At 45.1% G+C, this 23,304-nt stretch overlaps 1 protein-coding gene and 1 long non-coding RNA gene across 4 annotated transcripts in view; one reads left to right on the plus strand and one right to left on the minus strand.

Annotated features, from left to right (window-relative positions):
* Window positions 1–23,304, plus strand: part of LOC123377258 — an 81,906-nt gene that overhangs the window by 40,514 nt on the left and 18,088 nt on the right. Inside the window, exon 3 of one of the 3 annotated variants that reach the window (XR_006582147.1) lies at window positions 2,209–3,664. The exons of the other annotated variants lie outside the window; for them this stretch is intronic. This is a non-coding gene — a long non-coding RNA (uncharacterized LOC123377258). Of the gene's footprint in view, window positions 1–2,208; window positions 3,665–23,304 lie in introns of those variants that run through there. 3 annotated transcript variants of the gene reach the window in all.
* The window catches only part of LOC123377257 (vascular endothelial growth factor receptor kdr-like), a 179,867-nt gene that overhangs the window by 15,577 nt on the left and 140,986 nt on the right, over window positions 1–23,304 (minus strand). Inside the window, exons 21-29 of the mRNA XM_045029922.1 lie at window positions 21,596–21,761; window positions 20,818–20,915; window positions 19,680–19,802; window positions 19,459–19,570; window positions 11,246–11,345; window positions 10,534–10,639; window positions 8,040–8,164; window positions 5,722–5,800; window positions 2,248–2,348 (exon numbers count right to left, since the gene is read on the minus strand). Of these exons, the coding sequence (XP_044885857.1) occupies window positions 2,248–2,348; window positions 5,722–5,800; window positions 8,040–8,164; window positions 10,534–10,639; window positions 11,246–11,345; window positions 19,459–19,570; window positions 19,680–19,802; window positions 20,818–20,915; window positions 21,596–21,761 (1,010 nt within the window). The remainder of the gene's footprint in view (window positions 1–2,247; window positions 2,349–5,721; window positions 5,801–8,039; window positions 8,165–10,533; window positions 10,640–11,245; window positions 11,346–19,458; window positions 19,571–19,679; window positions 19,803–20,817; window positions 20,916–21,595; window positions 21,762–23,304) is intronic.

Genomic DNA, 23,304 nt, shown 5'->3' on the forward strand with positions numbered 1-23,304 from the left:
GACACCAGCAAGGAGTGCTGCCAACTTTTCAACTTGACGGAGCAAGCGAATGCAAGACAAATAAACAGTGAGATTTCGGCAAAAAATAATAAACGCAGCCACCCTGGTTTAGAAAACATGCTAAGCCTTTGAAAGCTTTTGGGTAAGAAGAGGATGACTGTTTCAAATGGGTCCAGGGTAAATGTTTTTGATAGAGAGAGATACACAATTAACAAGGGTGACATTATCTCCCCTGCTAAACTAACACTCTTCTCTGACCTCTCCAAGCCATTTGGAGAATATTACAAGTGCTTCTCAGGGATGTTTTTCAAGTTACGGGCGTGTGAGATCAAGGGATGCCATGTCCTGAAATGAAAGGACACCAAGACCTTCCATAATTAATATCTAAATGAATGTATCACTTGGGCCACAGAGATTCTGCAAGATGGTTTCAAAAAAGAGTCTGGCAAAAGGGTCTTCTCAGCTGGGGTGAACTGAATGGAAAAACAGGCCAAGGACAAACACTCCTCTGTCCGCCATGAGATTGCTGAAGTCCTGAGAATGAGGTGGGGATGGATGCTGCTTGCTGCAGGCCTTGGCTCTAGATTAGATTTCTATTCAAATGCCCATGTGTGGACTGGCTGACACAGGAAGTACCTGGTGTACTGTTATGAATAAAATACCCCAAAAGATATGGATTTAGGAGCCAGATTTCCAGCTGGGGATATTTAATTGGAGCATGAAGTCAATGGAATTAAACCAATTGACACTAACTCAGGATCTGGTCCCGTGTTCAGAAGTTTTATTTGAGGCTTGAACCTCTACAGAGCTGGGCTGGAAATCTCACAAGAACAAACTCGCTCCTGGGGTATCTAGTGTGTCTGCTTCGGAATGGCAATGCCATTAGAGAGCAGCCTGGCATGTGGGAATTTGGTGCTTCTGATGCCTGCTGAAAACCTGAAGGGACAGGAAAGAAAAATTCACCAGCTACTCATCTGAACACTTCTGAATCTCAGAAACAAAAAAGGTTCATTCAGACACGATTCTAAAAAATGGGCAAATATCATCAGGGGAGGGAGGGTGTTTTATTTGAATCAGTGCACCCACCCCCAGTGTGCATGTAGACAAAGAACTTTGTGAGGATGCCTGCTATCCTGCAGAATGAATTCTGCTCAACACACTGAATTCCTTTCCTGCAGGACAAGTGGAATTTGAAAGCTTACATCAGTTCAGCAAGGCTAACATGAGCCTGCTCTGTAACTTTTATCACATATCACAGACTGAGTCTACTCCCCCAAACGATAACGGGGAATTCATGGAGCGCAAGTGTGAAAAGCCAAGGCAAGCTTCCATCATCCTTCCTCTTTGTCTGTCAGGAGCAAGTCAGTAGCCTCTCTCAAGTCCTGACTGTTGCGCTCCGACTGTGCACACTCCGAAATGAGCCTGCTAGTGCTATACAGAAGCAGTGCAAACTTCTCCCAATATACCACACCTCACAAAGAAGGTCAGCTGTGTTCTGTGGGGAAGTGTAGACAATACCATTGTGGAAAAGCCATGTTGAATTTAACAGGGAGAAGCCAAGTCAGTAGAGTTCTAAATGTCTTAGATACTATGGTGATAGGTCTTACAGAAAACTCCAAGCAGTTTGGCTGAAATGTATTGTAAATTCCTAACTAACTGAACAGAGAATGAGATCCTTCCCATAGATTCTTTTGAAGAACTCTGTAGCAGAAATATTATTCTCTCTGTTTGCCACTTGCACCATATTTGTGGGTCTTAGGGGTTAGACCCTGAAACAAGCCAACTTTATTTGAAAGTCTGACCCCTCTTTGAATATGATGATTCAAAAGCACGAGGCAGCTTCTCCTTTGGAAAAAGAGTTAATTTGATTGGTGGTGCATCCTGCGCTGAGGTTGACTAAATTGGTTTTAATGCTATATCAGACTAATTAATGTTCACACTGTGTGCAGAGAAACACATGTATGAAACCCATCTAGAGGAACAGCCTTCCTTTCAGAAGTCTGGGATTGTGTTTTATAGGCAAACTGGTACCTCTTTTCTCTATGCTGTGACCAAAACTGAACTGTGCCTCTTCATTTTGAAATGTATTAACCATCCTCTTTCTGTTGTAATCATGAAGCCCAGAACTGCTGGTGCTGCAGACTAACCGTGTTCCATTTGGAATCAGAAACTTTTTTAAAATTTTTTTTTACAATCTTTTCTGGGCAGGACACCGACTCCAAAGAAAAATGTTCCCAAAGTACTCACGCTAGAGCCATAATCCCATAAGGCCAGGAGCGGATTTCCAGCCTCTTCAGGCTTTTCATCTCATCAGATGTCAGCACCATCCCGCTATCCGACTCGCTTTCCTGTACAGCAAAAGGAACAGGACATCAGTAACATAGTAACTGAAAAGACAGCGCTGCAGCTCTCTCGGATTGACAGCAAGGGGGAAAAAGCGTGATGGAGAATTTGTACTGGGCAGCAATTAAAGCCACTGGAGAAGGAAGAGCAAAGGGGCCAGTTCAAACACCAAGTTCCAGCTGGAGTCTAGCCTTCTCTCACTTACTCTTCTGAAGCATTTTTTGTGTTGTGATAGGGGCCAGACTCTCAGTCCTACAGGCTGAATTCCCTCATTTGTCCACAGAGCAGGTAAAGCCCAGGCAGGAGCAGTGCAAGGTTTCCTCATCCCTGGAGAGGCTGCCACTAGGTAGGGTGACCAGACAGCAAGTGTGAAAAATCAGGACAGGGAGTGGGGGGTGATAGGCACCTATATAAGACAAAGACCCAAATATCGGGACTGTCCCTATAAAATTGGGACATCTGGTCACCCTACCACTAGGTGGGGTTGAGGTTCCAAGGCCAGTTCAGTTACTGGCCTCTCAGGCACTGACTGCTGACAAGGAAGCCATTTGTAGTGGTGATTATTATTACTATTTTTTTTAGGTACACAGTAGTGTACCAGGAGCTGGAGTGAGACCTACCAACTCATGCCACACACAGCACCAAAGAGTCTTCAGATGAGCATTTGCCAAGTTTGGGTTGGACTCAAATCAACAACCTACAGCGCTAACGCTCTGTATTATGGCCCCCATTCAGCAAAAGCACTGGCACACGTACTTTAAAAACTCACCTCTATGCAGAAAAGCACTTAAAAACACACACAACTTTCAGCTCTTCCATAACGCCCACTGATTTGGAAGTTAAGCCCATGTTTGTGTGCTTTGCTAAATTGGGGCCTATGTTACCGTTCCGCTTAGCCATCTGGGCCCCTTGGTACTTTTTGTTTAGTCTTTGAAAATTTGCCTTGTTTTTATGGAGTTAAAAATGTTATTGATCATTTTTCAAACGGCCATAAAATGCAGTGATATGCACAGGGCTCAAATAATGTATACAGACGGAAAGACATTAATAGTGGGGGAAGACTGTGTCAAATAAAAGAAAGCAAACATAAGTGATGATTCTTCTCTCTTATTTTGGCTTTCTGGTATTTTAAAGAGAAATTCTACATACACATATCACAACAAGAAGCTTTTTTGCCATTTCAGACTTGAAATCTGTTATTAAACATGATGTAGGGGTATCTTCTAGATTGCGAAGCTGAAATCTGAATGAAGGTTTATAAAGTGCACATCCATTTATAGGTCTCCTGAGTTAAACACTATCTTAAATATCTTCTAGAATTGCTCTCCCTATTAGAAACACTTCTTACTGAACTAAAGAAAACATAAGTGTGGTACCAGATTAGACCACACAAACTCCTTGCAAGGAATACGCCACGGTAAACATATCTTGCAGGGCTCCTTCTTTGTACTCAAGTGGACAAAAAAAATCTTTCATCTGTCCTGCAGAGTTGTGAAGTTTAGGTCTAACAGATAAAGTGGTGTTAAAATAAAAGGGAGGGGGCTCTGATTCAAAAGTTATGATTGTTAATTTTTATTAGTTTTTATTATCAGCACTAAGCTTACGTCCAGAGGCCATGAATAGGGCCAGTTTGCCATCGCGCTAGGTGCAGCACAAATTGACAGGTAGACATGGTCCCTGTTCCAAATAACTATAAAATTTTTAAATGAAAACAGGTTTTTTTTGGAGAGGGTGGGGATCCTTTACAACTTAAATACTCTCCTTCAAAGTGGCATCAACAGCAGCTGTGCTGTGCACCAGGACCAAAAAGGGAAACTAACTAGAAATAGGAACGAAACTGTGATCAGTCTTATTTCAGCATGCAATCTGAGTGAAGTGGAAAAGTAAACAAGTGGCATAAAGAGTGAACAGAAAAACAGATTGTTCTCAGGGGATAGTAACACAAGTCAGAAAACGTGCTTGTTTTTTTTTTTTTTAAACTATATGGGGTGAAATCCCAGCCCCACTGAAATCAGTGCAAGGATTTCACTCCAGGTTTATGTCTTAACAATAAGTGACCCCATAATTTAGTTCTCAACCACATATTTATCTGAATTGCTGCTTTCATAGTATCTTTAAATGACTACAAGAAAACTAATAAAAAAACTGCAAACAAGCACTATTGCAGGACAGGTGTGGTTGTGTACTTTGAACTATTTGAAATACTGACCTAATCAGTATTAATTCCTTTGGCATTTAATATACTGGCACTAATCCTTGTGCACTCAGAAGTAAAACGGATGACACAAGGGCTATACTTATCTAAGATACCCATTGCAATACCACTTTAATTCTGCCATTATTTTAATGTCACCCTCTTTCCTGTATGTAGGAAAAATATTACCACCAAATATGTACTGATTTTAGAAATGCCCCTCATGAGGAGATCTTTGGAAGAGAGATGCAGATGCAGGCAGTTGGTCACCTATTTGTGATAGCTGTCTGTCCAGTGAAAGTACTTGTGTAATACAGGGAAACAGATCTCTATCCCTGAAGAGGGAGCATACAGCGGTTAGCGGGAATTCTTACCCTACAGATCCCTAAGATGGTGGAATAGGGATGGAGGTCTAGAAACTGAATATGGCAAAGGAATAGGAAATAACAGGCAACAGTTCTGCACTGGCAAGAGGATAGACTAGAGATCTGCTTTCTAGGCTAAACTGTAGTAGGACACCTCACCCTTCCTAGCAGAGAGATATTCATCAGTTGGAGAAGAAACTCCCTGCACAGGGGACCATGCAGGCTAGGGAAAGCGAGCGAGCGAGCGTGAGAGCACTCCCCGCCTGGGAGAGCATATGGGCCATAGGGAGAGACAAAAATGTGTGCATCCTCCCTGACCTTTACTTGCTCCACAGCCTGTGGGTGTTCACCCTCTCCCTCAGTCAGATGGTCTCCTGAGGGCTTCTTGCTGTGGCGTTTTTGAGCAGCCAGGGGCTGCCCCACGGTGCCAGTGGCTCTGGCTTTAAGGCAGGAAGCATGGCAAGAGATGATACTGAAGTTCACAAGGAGCTGAACTACAAAAGAAGCTCCTGAGTTATTTTATACGGAAGGAGAAGAGAGACAACTAGATGCCTTATCATTGTGACCCCAGAAGAGGCCACATGAAGTTCCTGGCACTGAGCAGAGCTGAAATAATCATGCTTTTAGCCTCCATTTGAATTGCTTCATGAAACAAAGTGCAGGATCCCATTTGCTCTCCTGGATCCAGGGCCAAAGCCCCCTTGGGGTTTCCTCTCCCCTCTCCCAGAATGAAGCACACACATGCTCCAGAAACTCTTTCTGGCCCTGACGACAGCAGGCCTGCAAACCTGCTTGAAGGGGAATGTTCACCTCGCTTACCTCATTCATCACTTTCTGCTTCTCCACTGGCACCTCATCAAATGTCTTCACACTCAGCGGTCTCTTCTTACTGTTATTACTGGAAAGGAGAAGGGTGAGAGATCAGTGCACAACCATTCATGATAACCCTGTAATTTTCCTTTTTTCCCAAGTGGCTGCTGACCGGGCTCTGTAGCTCAAACAATGTCCCTGACCCAAAGTGCATCGGATTTTCTTCTACATCTTGTAACTAGTTAATAGGGCCCTGACAAGCAGCATCCATATATGAGTTATAAAATGAGACCCCCACCTTGGAGCTGCTGGCAAAATCCACACTACCAGGACTTCAGATAAAAAGGGGCAGTTACATGGACAACCCATAGTATTTTAAATTACAGGATAAGGGCTAGGTTCTGGATTCTCTTGGCCTACCAGGGGAAAGTCATATGGCCAAACACCACCATCATTAGCAGCCATCACAAAGGACAGGACAGGGATGTATACATGTCCCCTGCCTTTCCTGATCCTTCCCTTTCTATTCAGATGGCAGACCATGGTCAATGCTGGTGGGAGCGCAAGCTGCACCACCTTAAGTGCTGTAGCAGTTGCCACGCCTGTGTGCACTTCCACAGCACCCAGCAAGGCATGCCAGCTGTCTGTCTCCTCCACACACAGAATGCAGCCAGTCCTAGCCATTCTGCATCCAACAGGACAGGGGCTTCTAAAGCCGCTATCCAATTCCTAGATTTTATTTTTATTTAACCCATCTAAATGCAAAACATTGAAAACCAATTAAAGAGCCAATCAGCCCTAATATTTATTAAAGCAGAATGAGAGCAGGGCCAGAACTGGAAGCTTTGCAAAGTGTTGTTACAACTCCCCCAAACCTTGGTGGTGGGTCAGATAAAAGAGAGGCTGGATCCAACTATCCCAGGCTTTGTTTCTGCACAACCCAATGCACAGCTTCCTTGGCCCATCTCCAGAAGGGACCAAGCCGTAAGGCACAGAGGGAAACTCAGTGACACTCAAAGCAAACCCCTCTTCCCCAGAAAAGTGTTCAAAGCCAACTGATACAAGCATGTGGGGGACTGAAACCGAAATCACAGGAGTGGGAGCTTCAGAAGAGGATGGTCCATCTAAAATACATGGGATTGAAAGCCTGCCCTAAAGGCAGCCAATGTGGCAAATCACTTTGGGGAAGGAGGAGGGGTCAGCAATGTGTCCGTATACAGACACAAGTGTCCATGGTAAAAATTTTGAGGTCCATCCGGGGGTGCTCACCTTGGGCGGCTCCCCGCAAGCGGCTCTCCATCCCTGCTGTTGCCGGTGCAGACGTGGCTCTGCATGCTGCCTCAGTCATCCCCCCCACCCCCAAAGCGCTGACTCTGTGGCTCCCGGCCCATTGGCCGGGAACCACGGTCAATGGGAGCTGCGGGGGCAGCGCCTGCGGACAGAGCAGCGCACAGAGCCGCCTGGCCATGCCTCCGCGTAGAAGCCGGAGGGGGGGACATACCGCTGCTTCCGGAAGCTGCTTGAAGTAAGCACCGCCTGGAGCCTGCACCCCTGAGGCCCCCTCTCGGGCCCCAACCCTCTGCCCCAACCCCAATTCCCCTCCCACCCTCTGAACCTGTCGGTCCCAGCCCAGAGCACCCTCCTGCACCCCAAAACCCTCATCCCCAGCCCCACCCCAGAGCCTGCACCCCAAGCTGGAGCCCTCACATGCCCCCACACCCCAACCCCGTGTCCCAGCCCGGAGCCCCCTTCCACACTCTGAACCCTTCACCCCCTCCTGCACCCCCAAATCACTCATCCCCTGCCCCACACCAGAGCCTACACCCCCAGCCGGAGCCCTTACCCCCTTGCATCCCAACCCCCTGCTCCAACCCAGACCCTTCTCCTGCACCCGAACCCCTCATTTCTGGCCCCACCTCAGAACCCACACCCTCAGCCCAGAGTCTGTACCCCATCCCACACTCCAACCCCCTGCCTCAGCCCGGAGCCCCCTCCCACTCCCCACCAATGTCCGTCACTAAGTCCAGTAATTTTGTCAAGTGTCTGTCATGCAACATGGTGGAGCTGACCCCTGGGAAAGGGTTTCATAGCCAAGAGCCTTCAACCAGGGAAATCCCTGCCCCTAGCCCAGTGCTGACTGAACCCAGGAACCATAAACAGATCTGTTCCACTCCACCATAAATGCTGGTAGGCAGAGAAGACAACACGTATACCAAACTACTGTGATTCATGCCCTTACCTGCAGGCTTAAACTACTTCCCAGCTTTGACTGTCTTAATTGTCTAGATTCTTGACTTGAAACCAAAATAAGAAAGCATTTTCCTTACCCTATTCCCAATACACTCCAGCGATTAATGCAATTGCTCAAGTTTTCTTCCACTGGGCAGGTCTTTGGGTTAGATTCTCCCTCAAGGCATAATGTGATGTTCAGTGGAATATAGTCTTTACCATCCTAAATAATTAACAGAAGAAAGAGAAGCCGGTAAGGATCAGTTCTTCCTCCTGATGGCCTGGACATTAATGGCTATCAAGCTCTACTGGAACCATCTTCCAAGCAGGGCTGTGCACTATGAAAGCCATGTAGCTATTTGTTTTGGTTTTGATGATTTCTTTAAGGCAGTCATGAAGTTCTTTGCAATACACTAAATCCAGCGTTAAGGGCTTTGCGCAACATTCACTATCTTGTCTTTCCACAAGGCAAATCTTTCATTTTGGGGAGCTCCACTAAGAAGAATGGATGAAAATTCCAGTCCTGGTTGCTCTTTGTGTAGATCCTCCCTTGGAGGCATCTGAGCACTAGCACTCCATTGCTTCATCAATCATGGCAGCAAAGTGCAAGACCTCCAGGTGCCCCTGCATTCTAGGCCATGTTTTTCAAGCTTCTCTCATGGCAACAACAGCTCTGCCTCTGGTGCTCATGCATCATCTAGGAAAACTAAACATTTTGAGCATGCAGCATCACTGAGTGATCTCCGGCTTGGGGGACACCAAGATGTTCATATCCATTTGAAAGCAGCTGGCTTTACAGGGCTTTCCTATTGCATCCTGGACAAACTTGCAGCCAATTATTTCCTACTAGTGTTATATATTATCATGCCCCAATGCGCCTCAGTTAAGTTGGGCACTCAAAAAAGAACTAGATAAGTTCATAGAGGAGAGGTCCATCAATGGCTATTAGCCAGGATGGGCAGGGATGGTGTCCCTAGCCTCTGTTTGCCAGAAGCTGGGAATGGGTGACAGGGGATGGATCACTTGGTGATTACCTGTTCTGTTCATTCCCTCTGGGGCACCTGGCATTGGCCGCTGTCGGAAGACAGGATACTGGGCTAGATGGACCTTTGGTCTGACCCAGTATGGCCATTCGTATGTTCTTATGGGCTGGCTCAGTTAGGCACTCAATGACATTTTCAATGTTTTGCCATCTTTGGTGATTTCCATGGGCTCAGTGTAATGGGACTCAAAACACCCAAATCCATGTTAAAGGCCCACGTTTATGTGTGGGAGAGGAGAGACACAGAGCCAGCCAGCATGCGAGGCTATAGCAGAGCTGGGAATTTGAAATGAGTAATGCCTATTTATAGCCTATGAGCTTCTGTTCAAATTGAGCAGTTGCAGCTAATGACAGCCATTCCTTATTATTGCAGCCTTAAACCACTTTATTTCCTGTGCTTTCATTACAACAGTTGCCACTGCATCCTTAATATACTTCAGCACCTACCTAAGGAAGCTATGAAGTCTCAGCAGCAAGTGCTAATTATTACAATTATCTGTAGAAGTGGCTCTGTGTCGTCTTAAACCCATTTATCAACATTCTCTTCCCTTGATTTTAATTCTGAGGCGTAATTAACTGCTTGGTCCCTTATCACGATTCCTGAGTTCCCTTTAATTTCCTTTGCTTGCAGCATAAGGCTCACAAACTCTTCCTGGCTTTTGCACATTGCAAAACAAGTGTCTTTCAATTTAGCTTCACTGATGTATTAGTTTTCCAAAAGGGAAGGGCCAGGGGAGAGCGCTTGATTTCTTCTGATAATGGAATTGACAGTTACATAACTGAGGTATTGGGGTTTTTTTAAAATGGAGAGAAAAAAGTTGATCTAACTATTATGAAATTGACAATTATGTAATTGACTCTTTGAGCCTTAAATGGCTTCATTTCGAAGTTCCTAAAAGTAACAATGAGCTTAAATACAGAGAAAAGGGGGTGAGGGGAGAGAGAGAGAGAGTTCAGACCAATTGTAGGAAGAGAACTATGCTACTGGCAGTTTGCAGTATTGGAAACTAATTAAAATGTTTTGTGAGATAAAGAGCTATTGTTCCTCTAGGGGGCAACTGAATCTTTTTTAAATTAATGTACTGTAAGTGTTTGCTCGTTGTGGATGGATAAACATCTCATTTTCTAACCAAAATCCCCTTTGAATATGTAGCATTTTCCACTCCTACACTCACACCAATAGCTGTTTTCACTGTGTTCTTTGTGGTGATGTGAAGTCATATCTTATATTCAGGGCCGGCTCCAGGCACCAGCTCAGCAAGCAGGTGCTTGGGGCGGCCAATGGAAAGGGGCGGCACGTCGGGCTCTTTGGCTGCCATTTGGCAGCTGGTCCCTCGGTCCCTATTGGAGGGAAGGACCTGCTGCCGAATTGCTCCCGAAGAAGAAAGCGGCACGGTGGAGCTGCTGCCAATCGTGATCGCGGCCTTTTTTTTTTTTTTGTCCCGCAGCTTGAGGCGGCAAAAACCCTGGAGCCGGCCCTGCTTATATTGGAGCTTAACCCTGGGATATCATCTCTGCACACATGCGACAAACCAGCCACACAGCTGTACCTGTTGCACGTTTGCCTGGAGGAGGTCTCCTAAGCGCTCAACCAGCTCTGTGAAGGTGGGCCGCTCTGTGGCAACTCCATGCCAACAATCCAGCATAGTCTGGTAGCTACGAAAAAACACATGAACTTTAAGAGAACGTCAGTCTGCGTTTCCAAACCATTTCTTTGTGCTGCTGCTTGTCTCCATCCTCATCTAGATGACTTCCCACCTGATACCTCCAATGGAGGTGACAAATCAAATCCCTGTGTTCAGAAGCACTGCATTACACCCCCAGTCATGTCTTTTCACTCCATGCTTGTGTTTCAATCAATTCTCTAAGTTGTTTACGCTGAGCTAGTTTAACTTTGAGTCGCAGGCCCTGCTGATGTGGCTGAAAGCAGGTTACAATTACGGCTACATAGACACTCCCACAAAACTGGAAATCAAACAAACATGGTAGTTCCTTGAACTGAGATTTCATACACCACAACTAGCCTGAAATGATCTGTTAACCCCTTTGCCCATCAACAGATTGGCCCTGAAGTTGACTTGGTGGTTTGTTGTTATTGGTCTATGGTATCAGGGAGCCTGGGGTAGACACAACCCCAAAATTTAATAAATGGGTTACAAGAAAGAAAATCTGACAAACCCTCCCCCCATCTCAACAAACAAATCAAAGTCCCTGTTACAATGGTTAAAATCTGTTGTCCAGGGCTGGGAGTAGAACTCTTACATTTCTGGAGTGGAATATTCTGGCGATCTCATTCGTGTTCCTTCTTTGAGGCGGCGGCAAAAGTCCTCATCAATTTGTACACCCGGGTATGGTGAGGCACCTGCAGGTACAAACAGAGAGGGTGACCTCACCTGGCTTGGTCACTGTCCATCTGAATGCAAAACATCAGTGGTGATTGCTGAGCATTCCAGCCTAGCTGGAAATCTGGGGCCTGATCCTAAAAGGTGCTGATGGAATGGGAGTTGCCGGTGCACAGCTTATCTCTCGGGATAAGGCCCTTTGACTGTAGAAATAACATTGTGGGCCAGATTTACAAAGATTTAAATTGCTTAAAAAGCTTATGGGTCTAAGTCCCACTGAAAGTCATCTTTAGGCTCGTCACAAAAATTCTAGCTCCAAAGCCAATTGCATCCACCTTCTAAATATCAGCCCTTCATGATATACTAAAGCAGCACATTGCCTGGCACATTCTGTTGCTCCTAAAGGACCACGATACACATATATTTTCAGTGATGAAACCCAAACGGGCGTGGAGGTTCAACTCAGTTCACAGTAGCACCCAAAAGGACTTTCTTCTAGAAATTTAATTAGAACAGGAACTCCCTCTAGCTAGAGGTTTCTGGTCAAGCTGAGCAATACTTTCATACTAAAACCAGGGTCAGAATCACCCAGAAATGAAACACAGCAGAACAAAAAGCAAAATGCCTGTCAGTTTCATGCCTTAAATAATCTCCTGGGTTAAGTAGGAAGGTTCCTTCTAGTTTACCTAGATACACTCTCGTTTCAAAGTAATGCCCCAGGCCAAATTTTCCTCTACCTGAATATACGTAAAGTAATAATGAGTCTTGCAATCTTCACTAACTCATTCAGTCCCTGTGACATCAATGGTACTCGCTGCTCAGGTGAATAACGCTGGGGGGTGCTGTAGGCTTTTAGCCGTATGTGACACAAAGGCAATGGGAGCCATAGGTCAGCTAAATCCCCCCCTAGACATGCAATTGAACTCTTCTTCCTCTTGTTCAAGCCAGGTTAGTGTTGCATATGTTGGGCGAAATCCTGAAGTCCTTAGACAAAACTTCCACTGAGTAATGACCAAGAACCCTCAGACTTTGGCCCATTATAAATACAGAAGGGGGGAAATTGAAGGTTAGGGTCCCCCTGGGAACTGGTGGAAAGAAAGTGGTTTACTCTTCCCCTTAGTCCCTCAAGTACTTCAGTTCCTCCTCTTGAGATCCCCCCATTGGACCTGAGTGGATTAACCTTTCTAGAGCCAGAGGGCCGGGTATAAATCCCTGTGGGGTCTATCAACGGCACTACTGGGGAGCGGGAGGAATTGGTAGCGGTGCAAGGCTCTCACTCCCCACTAGCTCAGGACTAAAAGCCCAAGCAAAGTTGCTGGGCAAGGCCCAACCTCTTGTTACATTAAGTTCCGATTGGTTAGCAGATGAACCAAACACACTGCAGGGAAAATGCATGGAAGCATGTCTGTGTCAACTCACCACATTCCCCTTGTTCTCATTAGAAACTTGTGAGACTGTCCCTCCAATAATGACATCTGTGCTAATGTGACCAGGAAACCAATGCACACAAATAAATCATGCTCCTTAATGCAACTGTCAGGGCAAGGCGAGTATGTAAGTGAGCTGAGCTGCCCTGTAATAGCTCATGTTTTCCCTGTAGAAGTGAATTCTATGCCAGAACAGCAAGCACAGCAGAGACACGCTCCTGCTTTGGGAAATGTTCACTTTCTTCCAATAGTGCCTCAGTTTTCACCCCTGTTTTCTGTCTCAGTGTGAATGTAATACTAGTTTAATTTGCTGGCCTGACAGCCTGGAAAATGAAGGGCTTTGTTTATTCACAGAAGAGGGAAATCACAGCCCGCAACAAGGCAAACTCCCCTTTCCACCTCCTTTCCATTCCCTGTTTAATGTGCCTCAAACATAACCCGGAGGAACCACTTCTAGGGGAATTCTGTCTCCAGGCCCATCCAATCCTTAACCTCCAGCCAGGGGAGGAAGGCACTTAGTGCCAATTGTGACTGCATTTTTGGATGTAAACGCACTAGGAACTGGATTGACGCCACCATCTTATTTCACATGGGTCGCCCAGCAGCCAACCGACAGAAAGAGTAATCCTCATTTTGTCCTGTTTTACACAATACAAATCATCTTCAGTGCTGTTCTATTACATGCACAGACATAGGGATGGAGACTCTATCTATATATGGTGGGATGCATCCTATTCCCTCACTGACTTGGAGAGTGGGAATCTTCAGCCAGCTACAGCCTGTTGTGTGGCATTTGTGATTGAAATTACAACCGAAGACCACATACACAGATTGCAAAGGGACTCAGAGACCTTTCTGGGCTGAAGAGGGCTATAAATTAGTGGGTGTCCCTCCCATTGGAGTCAATCTGAGTTACGCCTGCTTACACCAGAGTTTAAATTGGGCCTAGCGCTCTAAAAAGGTCCCTAGTTCATTATCAAGGATCCAGGCCAGCTGGGTGAAATTCAGTGTTGGAATAAGGTCAAGGGAACTACGATAGTGGAGTAGAAGCAAAGGTCCAGAAATCAGTGGGAGTTAGACACCTAAATATCTTTGAGAATCTGGGCCTATGAGCCTTTTTGGACATCACAGATTCTACAACCAAGGCCCTGTAGGGTTCTGTAAGGTTTTTATCCATTTGGGGGGAAAGGAAACGGGGTGTGAGAAAGAGGCTGAGCTTATCTTTAAAAAAACATTCCCACCCCATTCCCTCAAAAAGAATATGAAATTCCCCATCTCCTCCTAGCACCTCTGGGTTCCCTCCTCCCCAGCAGAGGTTGGAATCTGTAAGACAGCCATTTCTTGTCATAGTCTGGCATCCCTGAGGCTGGCTGAAGAGTTTGGAAGAACATTTAATCTGTTTTGAACAGCAGGGATTTAATGGAATCTGAATCTGGGTCCAGCTCTTGAGGAATCTGTATGCGGTTTACTTTCTATAACATTCCTGCCTGATCTCCTGTTTTCATCAAGCTTGGGAATGCCATCATATACTGCACGCTTGTGGGCGGGAACAAGCCATGCAGAAATATTAGAAATTGAGAGAGTACCAAAAAGTGACTATTCCCCAAATAATTTAACTGCATGAGCCTTGCCACTTGATCCCTGGTATCATTCACTGCAGGGCTGGGATTGTGGAAGTAGCAACGAGCTCACTGAATAGGCTCGGAGGGCAGTCTATGGCAGCTTAGAGTCACTTGGCCACAGTTATCTGAAATTCTTTGGTCTGTGAACTGGGACAGAAATCCCATCAGCAGTGTCACAAAACAATCTGATCTTGAGTTACCCTGGTTTTGGCTGAGTTGGAAATATATTGTGAGACTCATTTCTGTTGTGTATTTATAGTTCCCTTCCCAGTTTTGTCCGACACCAGGAATAATAAGAGTCATAATCAGAATGATAAGATAATGTTTTGCATGTATGGCAGTGTAATGCCGACAGACCCCAGTCATCATCGAACCTGGGACCTCTGGAGCTTAGTGCAGGAGCCTCTACCGCATGAGATAAAAGCCAACTGCCTATTAGCTAAGGCTGTAGAGTAGACTCATTAATTGCACTCTAAGTGGTCTCGGTGCCACTAGATGGGATAGAACACCACACCCAGGAGGTGTGTGGGTTACAGCAGCACCTTTCATCCAAGGATCTCAGAATGCTTTTGAAGTCTTTAGTGTATGAATTGACTCGCTTACCTGAAATAGGTAAGAATGAATATACCTAAACTGAGACATGCATTGGTATGCACATTTTCTGGACTTTGACCCTCAGAGCTGTCATGCTAACTGAACTGCCCATCTTCACACAGCCCATCTTATATTTCATACATGGCAACCCTGAGGACTACTAATGCCAGGCTTCAGTATCTCTTAGACTGTGGAGTAGTTTCCCAAGAGAAGTGGGTAGAATCTCATTGCTTGGGACATTTAACACTAGCGTGGACAATACACCGGAGAGTGTGCTGCAGGCAACAACCCTGCATTTGTGAAAAGAGGGACTGCATGACCTAGAAGTCCTTTTCCAACTCAGATTTCTGTGATTCGACACTATTGTAAGCAGAGACCTGTCCAGCCAGCAGATTTCCACGTGGAGGAGCCGAGTATGGCTGAGATAGTGATGAGTCATCCCAGCTGTTTTACGCTGCAAGTTTAGTACATTCCGGCACGCAGAAGAGCAATCCAAACAGACCAAAAGTCAGCTCTGCTTTGCTAAACTGCACTGGCTACCTCATGCTAATTGTCTCTGCAGCAGAGTTTATCATAAAGAACTAGGCCTTGGTGAAGTGCTGGATCACAAAGGGCAAGATGAAAGCCAGAGCCTGGTAAGTAAGCGCTGTGGACACTGTTAGCCTAAACAGTTCTGGAATATTTCGGGGCATTTCCCTGTTTTGATTTACATACATTGATTGGGGCTTGTGAGAGGTGGGGAGCTGGTTATAATGTGCAAAGTGAACCCTCAGTATGTGAAAGCTGGTCATTCTTGGGCATCCACTGTAGGACACTGGTGAGAAAGAGTGGCAAGAAGGCAGGGAAGAGTGATTCTTGATATGCAACCTTTTGGCCAAGGTTGACCTCCTATCAAGTGGGGCCAGCTCAGGGCTCAAGTGCATGGAGCAAAACACTCCTGCACCTCATTATGGTGCATCTGGACTCTGGTATTAGGTAATAATAAGAGATATACCAATCTCCTAGAACTGGAAGGGACCTTGAAAGGTCATTGAGTCCAGCCCCCTGCCTTCACTAGCAGGACCAATTTTTTGCCCCAGATTCCTAAGTGGCCTCCTCAAGGATTGAACTCACAACCCTGGGTTTAGCAGGCCAATGCTCAAACCACTGAGCTATCCCTCCCCCCTATCATTACATCCTTTGGTGTAATTATTTGGATTTTGGCTGCTAGGAAAGGCTGGGAAAAATGTGGGTTCAGATGATATGACATTTCCCTTGGGGGAATTCTTCTTCAAAACGTTCAAAGATGTGGCTTGCACTGGATATTAAATAACCCTCTTTTTGATCTCACTTTTATTTTAGTGGGCTAATAAGATGCTGATGTTGCATTACCAAATGCTGGTTGTTTACATAATTACTTCTGATTGCTTTTTGAAACCCCGCAAATTTAAATTCCAGGAGAGACTGACATTCTGTAATGTGCCAGGTAATTGATTTCAAAATGCATTATCTGCCACCAACTGTGCTGACCCCATTTAAATAATTAGTAGCAAAACCAGCTACAAAATCAAGATAAACAATTCCTCCTGTGTAGGTTTACCTGTGCATCAACAGAACTAATGCACTCTGCCTAGCTCAGAGGAAGTTTGTAGTGCTTTATTTCCAGATTCAACTTTTGGCCCTGACAGGACCTATGTCCAAACCAAACTGCATTTTTTTCAGGTCAATATCTTTCTTTTTAGAAGGTACTGAATCTGTGGGACCCTGTAAAAGCAGCGATCATGGATGGGAGCCAAAACATTCCCTGTAGCAAAGACAAATAACTTTCTGTACTCTGGCTCTCAGTGATCTGTAAAACTTTTATATAAGAGGGTTCAATCAGTGACAGAAACCCTTAATTAAATATTTATCATGTGAGCTGCAGATGTGACTATGGACATGCCTGGATGATCCTTATGAAAACCCCTCTTAGGGAAAACGACTGGCTTTTGAATCAGTGCCATGGAAAGAGGAAAGTGGCTTGTGATCTACATCATAACAGAAGGATAGGAAGTCCTAAGAATGGTCAAATTGTGCTGTAATTTAGTGGATTCCTCTGGCTTCAGAAAGGCCTGTCTAAATTTACGTTACTTTCAGACTGTTTGTTTTAAGTGGCCCCAATTAAGCAACTTCATTGAGAAAAGGGGCTACTTAAACCAAGCAGTCTGAAAGTAACTTACATTTATTTTTAAAAGCATTGTGAATAAAAACAGAAGAATAAAAATCTACTTACTGGATTTTGTTATTATTACTCTTGTATTAAAAGGCCAGTGAAGAGAATCTCACGCCTGTTTCAACACCACCCTTGGGAGTGGCTGGATGTGTTTCCAGCTCAGCATCACTGGGGCTTCCTGAAGCATTTTTTGCCATTCACCAACAGCCAGTTCACTTGGGTCTTTGCAGATATCCCCATAGTGTGACTGTCCCCATTAATTGCATCTCTACATGCTAATATACTTCCCTCGGTCTGCTGGCTGGCTGCCACAGTTGGGTCATGTAGAGTTCAAGGATCTGAGTTCTAGCCTTTCTCTTACTGTGATGCTCCCAAGGGTATGTAGCAGAATGACCCCTGTGAAGCCCCTAGGAAGCCATAGATGTGTTACACTACAGCAACAGAATTCTAAGTCGATACCAGGGTAGAGACATACCCAGACTCTGGAGAAAGCAATAACTCCTGGTCCCAGACTTTAAACAGTGAAGTGTCTCTTTTGCATGCTAATATAAACTACAGATGAACCCAAACCAAAGCCGGAGTTCCAAAACACTCCTGAGCTTCAAGGAAGTTCAAATCAGGTTCTGAGCATTGCAGCCAGCGCTCAATCTCCATAATGAGCTAAACCAAAACACTGGATCTGAATAGTCCCAAACTTTGGGGAATTCTGCATCCAGTTCTGAACTTGGCATCATGGGCTCAATGTTAATCCCAGCCAATCTATAATTTGCAGGCATTGGAGGGTCACCCAGGACTGTTTAGAACTCGGGAATTTAACTATATGGAGTTACTGTTTTCATTTGTTTGGAAATGCTGATTAGAAAACCACTGGACAACCCTGAGGAAAGAGAAGATGCCACGTTGTACAAGGAGGATTTGGGAACAGAGGGATCCCACTGTCTGTAAGTGACATTGTGTGGTTCAGTTTTAGGAGCCTTACCTGTTGGGTAATGACCAGATCTCAGACTGAGCTTTCGAAGAAGTCTCGTCTAATGGCAGGATAAAGCTCATAGAGCACCAATGTCCTCATTCCAAACAGTCTGTGCCTTTGCAAGCGGTGTACACATGCAGTGAAACCCCGCTATAACGCGATGTTTGGGGCCAAAAAATTCCGTCGTGATAAATGCGGGGTCGCGGCATAGCGGGGTTTCAAGCCGCTCAGTTTAAGTCAGTGGTCCCCAATGCGGTGCATTGATGTGCGCCGCCTAGTGCCCCTAGTGCCCCTAGGCCCTGCAGGGGAGAGGAGCCGCGGCCCCGTGCCTGCCGGGGACAGAGAACTCCAGGGCTGCGGGCACCGGTGCTCTCTGTCCCCGGCAGGAGCGGGGCTGCGGCTTCTCTCTGGCTTCTCCGGGGCTGCAGGCGCCAGTGCTCTCTGTCCCTGGCAGGCCGGAGAGAAGCCACGGCCCCGCACCTGCTGGGGACAGAGAGCACCGGTGCCCGCAGCCCTGGAGTTCTCTGTCCCCGGCAGGCGCGGGGCCGCGGCTTCTCTCCTCTGCTGGGCACTAGGCGGGGGCACATCAATGTCCCGGCAGGCGCCATGGCATTGGGGACCACTGGTATTAGGCCTTAAAGGGGAGCCAATTTATGATCACGTTATATGCGAGTTCACGTTACGGTGGGGCGCGTTATTGCGAGGATTGACTGTACAAATATGCATTCTATCTGTTTGCTTCCAAAATGACTAACGGAGGCTGGCACGGGTTCTCCTGTCAAGATTATGATGGCTGCAGCCAAAGTGTAATTTTACTTATCAGCATTTTGAGGGGAAGCAGAATCAAGCCTGGGGCAAGAGCAGCCATTGTAGCTGTTAGCTCATACACAAAAATTCCCTTGTGGTTCACTGTCTACCACTAGCAATGTCAGACCATTATGTCAACAATAGCGTAATTCTCTGCAACCTATAGGCTGTGTGGTTTCTGATCCGAAGCCAGACTTCTCATGGGAAAATATGGTTTGACAGGGAAACTTTCACCACTTTAAAAAAAAAAGTTTCAATCCAGAGCAGCCCTGCTTTGTGTTTGTCACACACTCTCCTGGTATCGATTGTTACAAATTTAAAATCTGGGATTTTTTTTTAACATGCATTAGGAGCCAAATGTTGTCAGTCTAGAGTAACTGCTATTTTATATTCAATTACTGTTAATTTACACCAGACCAACTGAGATCAGAATGTGACCCTGTATCCTTTGCTCTTTTGTTAAAGCCCTTTGCACAATAACATCATGTTAAAAAAGTGAAATGAAATAAAAAATGATCTTACCCAGAGAAAATATTTCCCATAGTAACACGCCAAAAGACCACACGTCACTCTGCGTAGTATAAATTTTATCAAAAATAGCCTCTGGAGCCATCCATTTAAGTGGAAGTCTTGCCTAAGAATAAAAAAGATGAGGCACATGGCCAGTTATTGTGGTTGTTAATCTGCCCAGTCCCTAGGGGGAGTAATATTCAAGATTGGCAGGTCAGGTCCTTTTCACTTACATCTCCTTTCCGTACATAGTCAGGATCTTTGTAAATATCCCTGGCCAGTCCAAAGTCACAGATCTTAACCACGTTGTTTTCCGACAGAAGGATGTTCCTTGCTGCCAAATCCCGATGAATACACTGCGAGGAAATGCGGACAAGTGAAATCAGAGGTTTTGCCTGAACATCAGGCTGCTAATGGAGTAAAAAGCCTGGGGACTCTTTTGAAAAGTGAAAGAAAAACGAGCTTGTGTTGGAGCTGGGTGGAGTGGGAAAATGTGTGTGGGAGCCTGCCAAAAATATACTGTCATATGGTAGAAAGAAAATAACTCAGCACAAGGAGTAGATTGAGAAACATGGTGGCTGGTCATTTCTCAGACTCTACACATGTTAAATAAATCCTACTTGAACAGTTAAGATCAGAATGGATTTGCAACCCCCCCAAGTTAAATATTAAACCCTATGGGCCAAATTTTGAAAGGAGAAGGCCCATGGATCAATACACAACATTTGCATATGCAATTACCATAAGTGAGTGATTGTACATATGCAAAACTGTGCACACAATCTGATTCCTGGGTACTGTCATGGTAATCATCTGACAGATCCACAATTATGAACATATTTTTGCACATGGCTTAGACTCAAACGTCTTCAAAAACCTATAGACTATGGATTGAAATGACATTGAGGCATTCATTTGGCTACAGTTACCAACAATTACCGGCAAGCAAAACTATTAGAGCTACATTCCTCCGAAGTTATCAGAGGGCTTTTCCTCCATTGTGGAAGGATATTTCCTTCCTGGAGGCAGGAGAGATTTCTTCTATATCTGTCATGGAATTCAGATGACGTTGCCCGATTTTTTTCCATGCCTTCCAGCTATGGTCCCATGGCATAGCTGCCGTGCTTCCAGCCAACAACAGGCGGAGACTCCCTTTGGAGGTCTACCAATGCCACTCCTTACTTGACCAGAAGATTCAGTGGAGTTACAATAGTGTAAAATAAGTACAAGTCACAGGAGGATCAAGCCCAATGATATACTTAGTCTTTATCTCTAATGGCTATGGCTCTATGAAAGAAGCTCATCTCTTGAGGTTTATTGAATGAAATACAAAGACATAAGACAGAGGAGTGGCGCAGAAATAGAACTCACTTTTCTGGAGGCCAGGAACTCCATGCCTTTTGCCACCTGGAAGCTATAGCAGATCAGATCCTCCAAGGTCAGGGGTCGCTTCTGCAGATCCTCACCATCTAGAAGAGACCACAGAAACATGAGAACCTAGAGGAGAAGGCTAGACAGCTGAAAGACCTCTAGCATTAATCATGCTTACCAATCCTGGAGAGCACGTAAAGAGGGACATTTGGGGAGAAAAGACGGGACATTCCTTTTAACTCCATCAGGTGAAGAAAGTTTTCTGGAAGGGCAGATTGGCAACACAAACATTCTGCTAAAATTTTGCTACCGTCCCTCCTCCATAGAAGAAGCAGATGGTGTGTGTGTAAGTGGGTTACTGCAGACCTTCTGTAGTGAGCATGAGGGAGAACTCATAAGGTTTACACTAGCAGGGCTTTGCCGGTATAGCTGTGACAGTGTGCCTATTGTGGATGCAGCTTCTACTGGCCCCAGCCCCAACAAGCAAAACAAGGTATTCCAGCAAAAGTGCAGTTTTGGGGGTATAACTGTGCCTACATTAGGGGCTATTGCTGGTCCAGTTATGTAGGTCACAAATCACCCTCATCCTATCCCCACCTGATATAGCTATGACAGTAAACATTTGTCGTGTAGACCTGGCTGGAGTCTGCCATGACCTACAGGACTTGTCAACAACCAAAGAGACTTTGTAAAGCAAGTGACCCTTAGGGCAGGATTTAGTCAGAAACAAGGGAAACATTTAAGACAAAGGATTCAGGAGTAGATAAGTTTCTTTTACCTTCTTCTTCCTCTTCCGAGTCACTGTAACTCTTATCTTCAATGAATCCTGAACTGGCCGAGCTTCCTGTGCTGGCCACACTCTCAAGGCGCCTCTTGATCAGCTCTGTTAAATCACTGTTGGACTCATCCAGACTTTTCTCTGCTTGGTCAGAGTTCTCCTGGGACTAAAAATTCCATAGAAATGATTTACCTTGGTGAAGTGCGATGCCCAGGCAGTTCAGGGTATTTAAAGGAATGACATGGCAGAGGTTGGGAAAGGATCTTATGGCGACGTCCCCATAAGTGTTTTGCAAAAGCACTTTTCAAGTAATACAGAGAGAGCTGCACAGGGTAGGGAACCACAGCCGATCACTGTAGCACACAAACAATAATGAGCAGAGGAGGAATTGTGGCATCAGGGAAAATTCCCTTCTCTTACATGAGGTCTGTAGCCATTTATTTTATTTAAAGTGAATTTAGTGATGTGGTATTACACTGCCATGGGTTTGGCTCCGGTTGCTGCAGTTTCAAGCTCAACAGAGTGAAATTGCCTCTGGTGCTTTTCTCAACGATACACACAAAGTCCAAGGATAATGACCACATATGCAATCACACGTACAAAGTTTTATCTGTACTATAAGTTTTATTAAAGTCACAAGCAAGGTGATGATTACCCCTGCATATAGAAATCCTACAAAAACCTATGCAATAATTATAACCATAGTCATCTCCAGGGATATTCTAGGGTCCAATGGATCTCTCAAAGGATCATCACTAGAGGGACAGTTCCTGCTGGGGTTCCTGGGGGGTTGTCTCTTGGGTCTTCCCATTTTTATCCAACCACGGAATCCTCTTTTATATTGTAATTTTGACTATACCTAACACTCTATGCATGTGCATGAAGGTGTCAACCCTCTTTTTCCTTATATATATATCCACACCCCATGAATATTGGGATGCCCTATTTTTCATAGATTGACTGTAGTTCCTCTTATTCTCATTAGCATCTACACACAACATGTACCCTGCAGTCAGGACACATGTTGTAAAAGATGTTGCAGTAAGGTATCTTGATCTTGTGGTCAATTTTCTGCCACATTACCTGTTGGCACATCTTTCCAGTAGTCTTGTGATCTTACTGGCGTAGAGTCATTCTCTGGTCACTTACATATGTCAAGCATTCTTAAGTCTATGGCCTAGTATGGCTAAGCTGAAATATTACAGGCCTTACCTGGAGGCCCTGTGTTTCAGCCCTGCTTTACTTAGATACACAATAAATACTTATCACTCCTAAATACTTAATAATCTTATTCTTCTATGATCCTACAACCTAAACCTATTTAGCATACATAAATTATACGTAACATAGCATATGAGTTAATCATAACATCACGCAGCACAACAATAAATGGATAATAAAATGAACTAATTGGCTACAGTTACCATATGTGCTTTAGTGTCCATGAAGAGCAGATGTGACCACAAATATTAGAGACATCTGGAAAACCCACACACAATAACCTGCGTCGTACCTGGGAAGGATCAAAGGCTGCACTGATCCTGCATGGATTTGAATCAGTGGTCCCTGTTTTTAGACAGGCTGAGATTTGAAACAACCAGGCTCCCAAAGCTGCTATCTGAGTGTTGCATTTAGTCTTCTCGTGGAAAGAGGGGACTGACCTCACCTCTCCCATAACAGTTTTGGTGGCTAATCTGTTCAGCCCTCTG

The sequence above is a fragment of the Mauremys mutica genome, chromosome 9 (genome assembly GCF_020497125.1).
Source record: "Mauremys mutica isolate MM-2020 ecotype Southern chromosome 9, ASM2049712v1, whole genome shotgun sequence".
Taxonomy (NCBI): Eukaryota; Metazoa; Chordata; order Testudines; family Geoemydidae; genus Mauremys; species Mauremys mutica.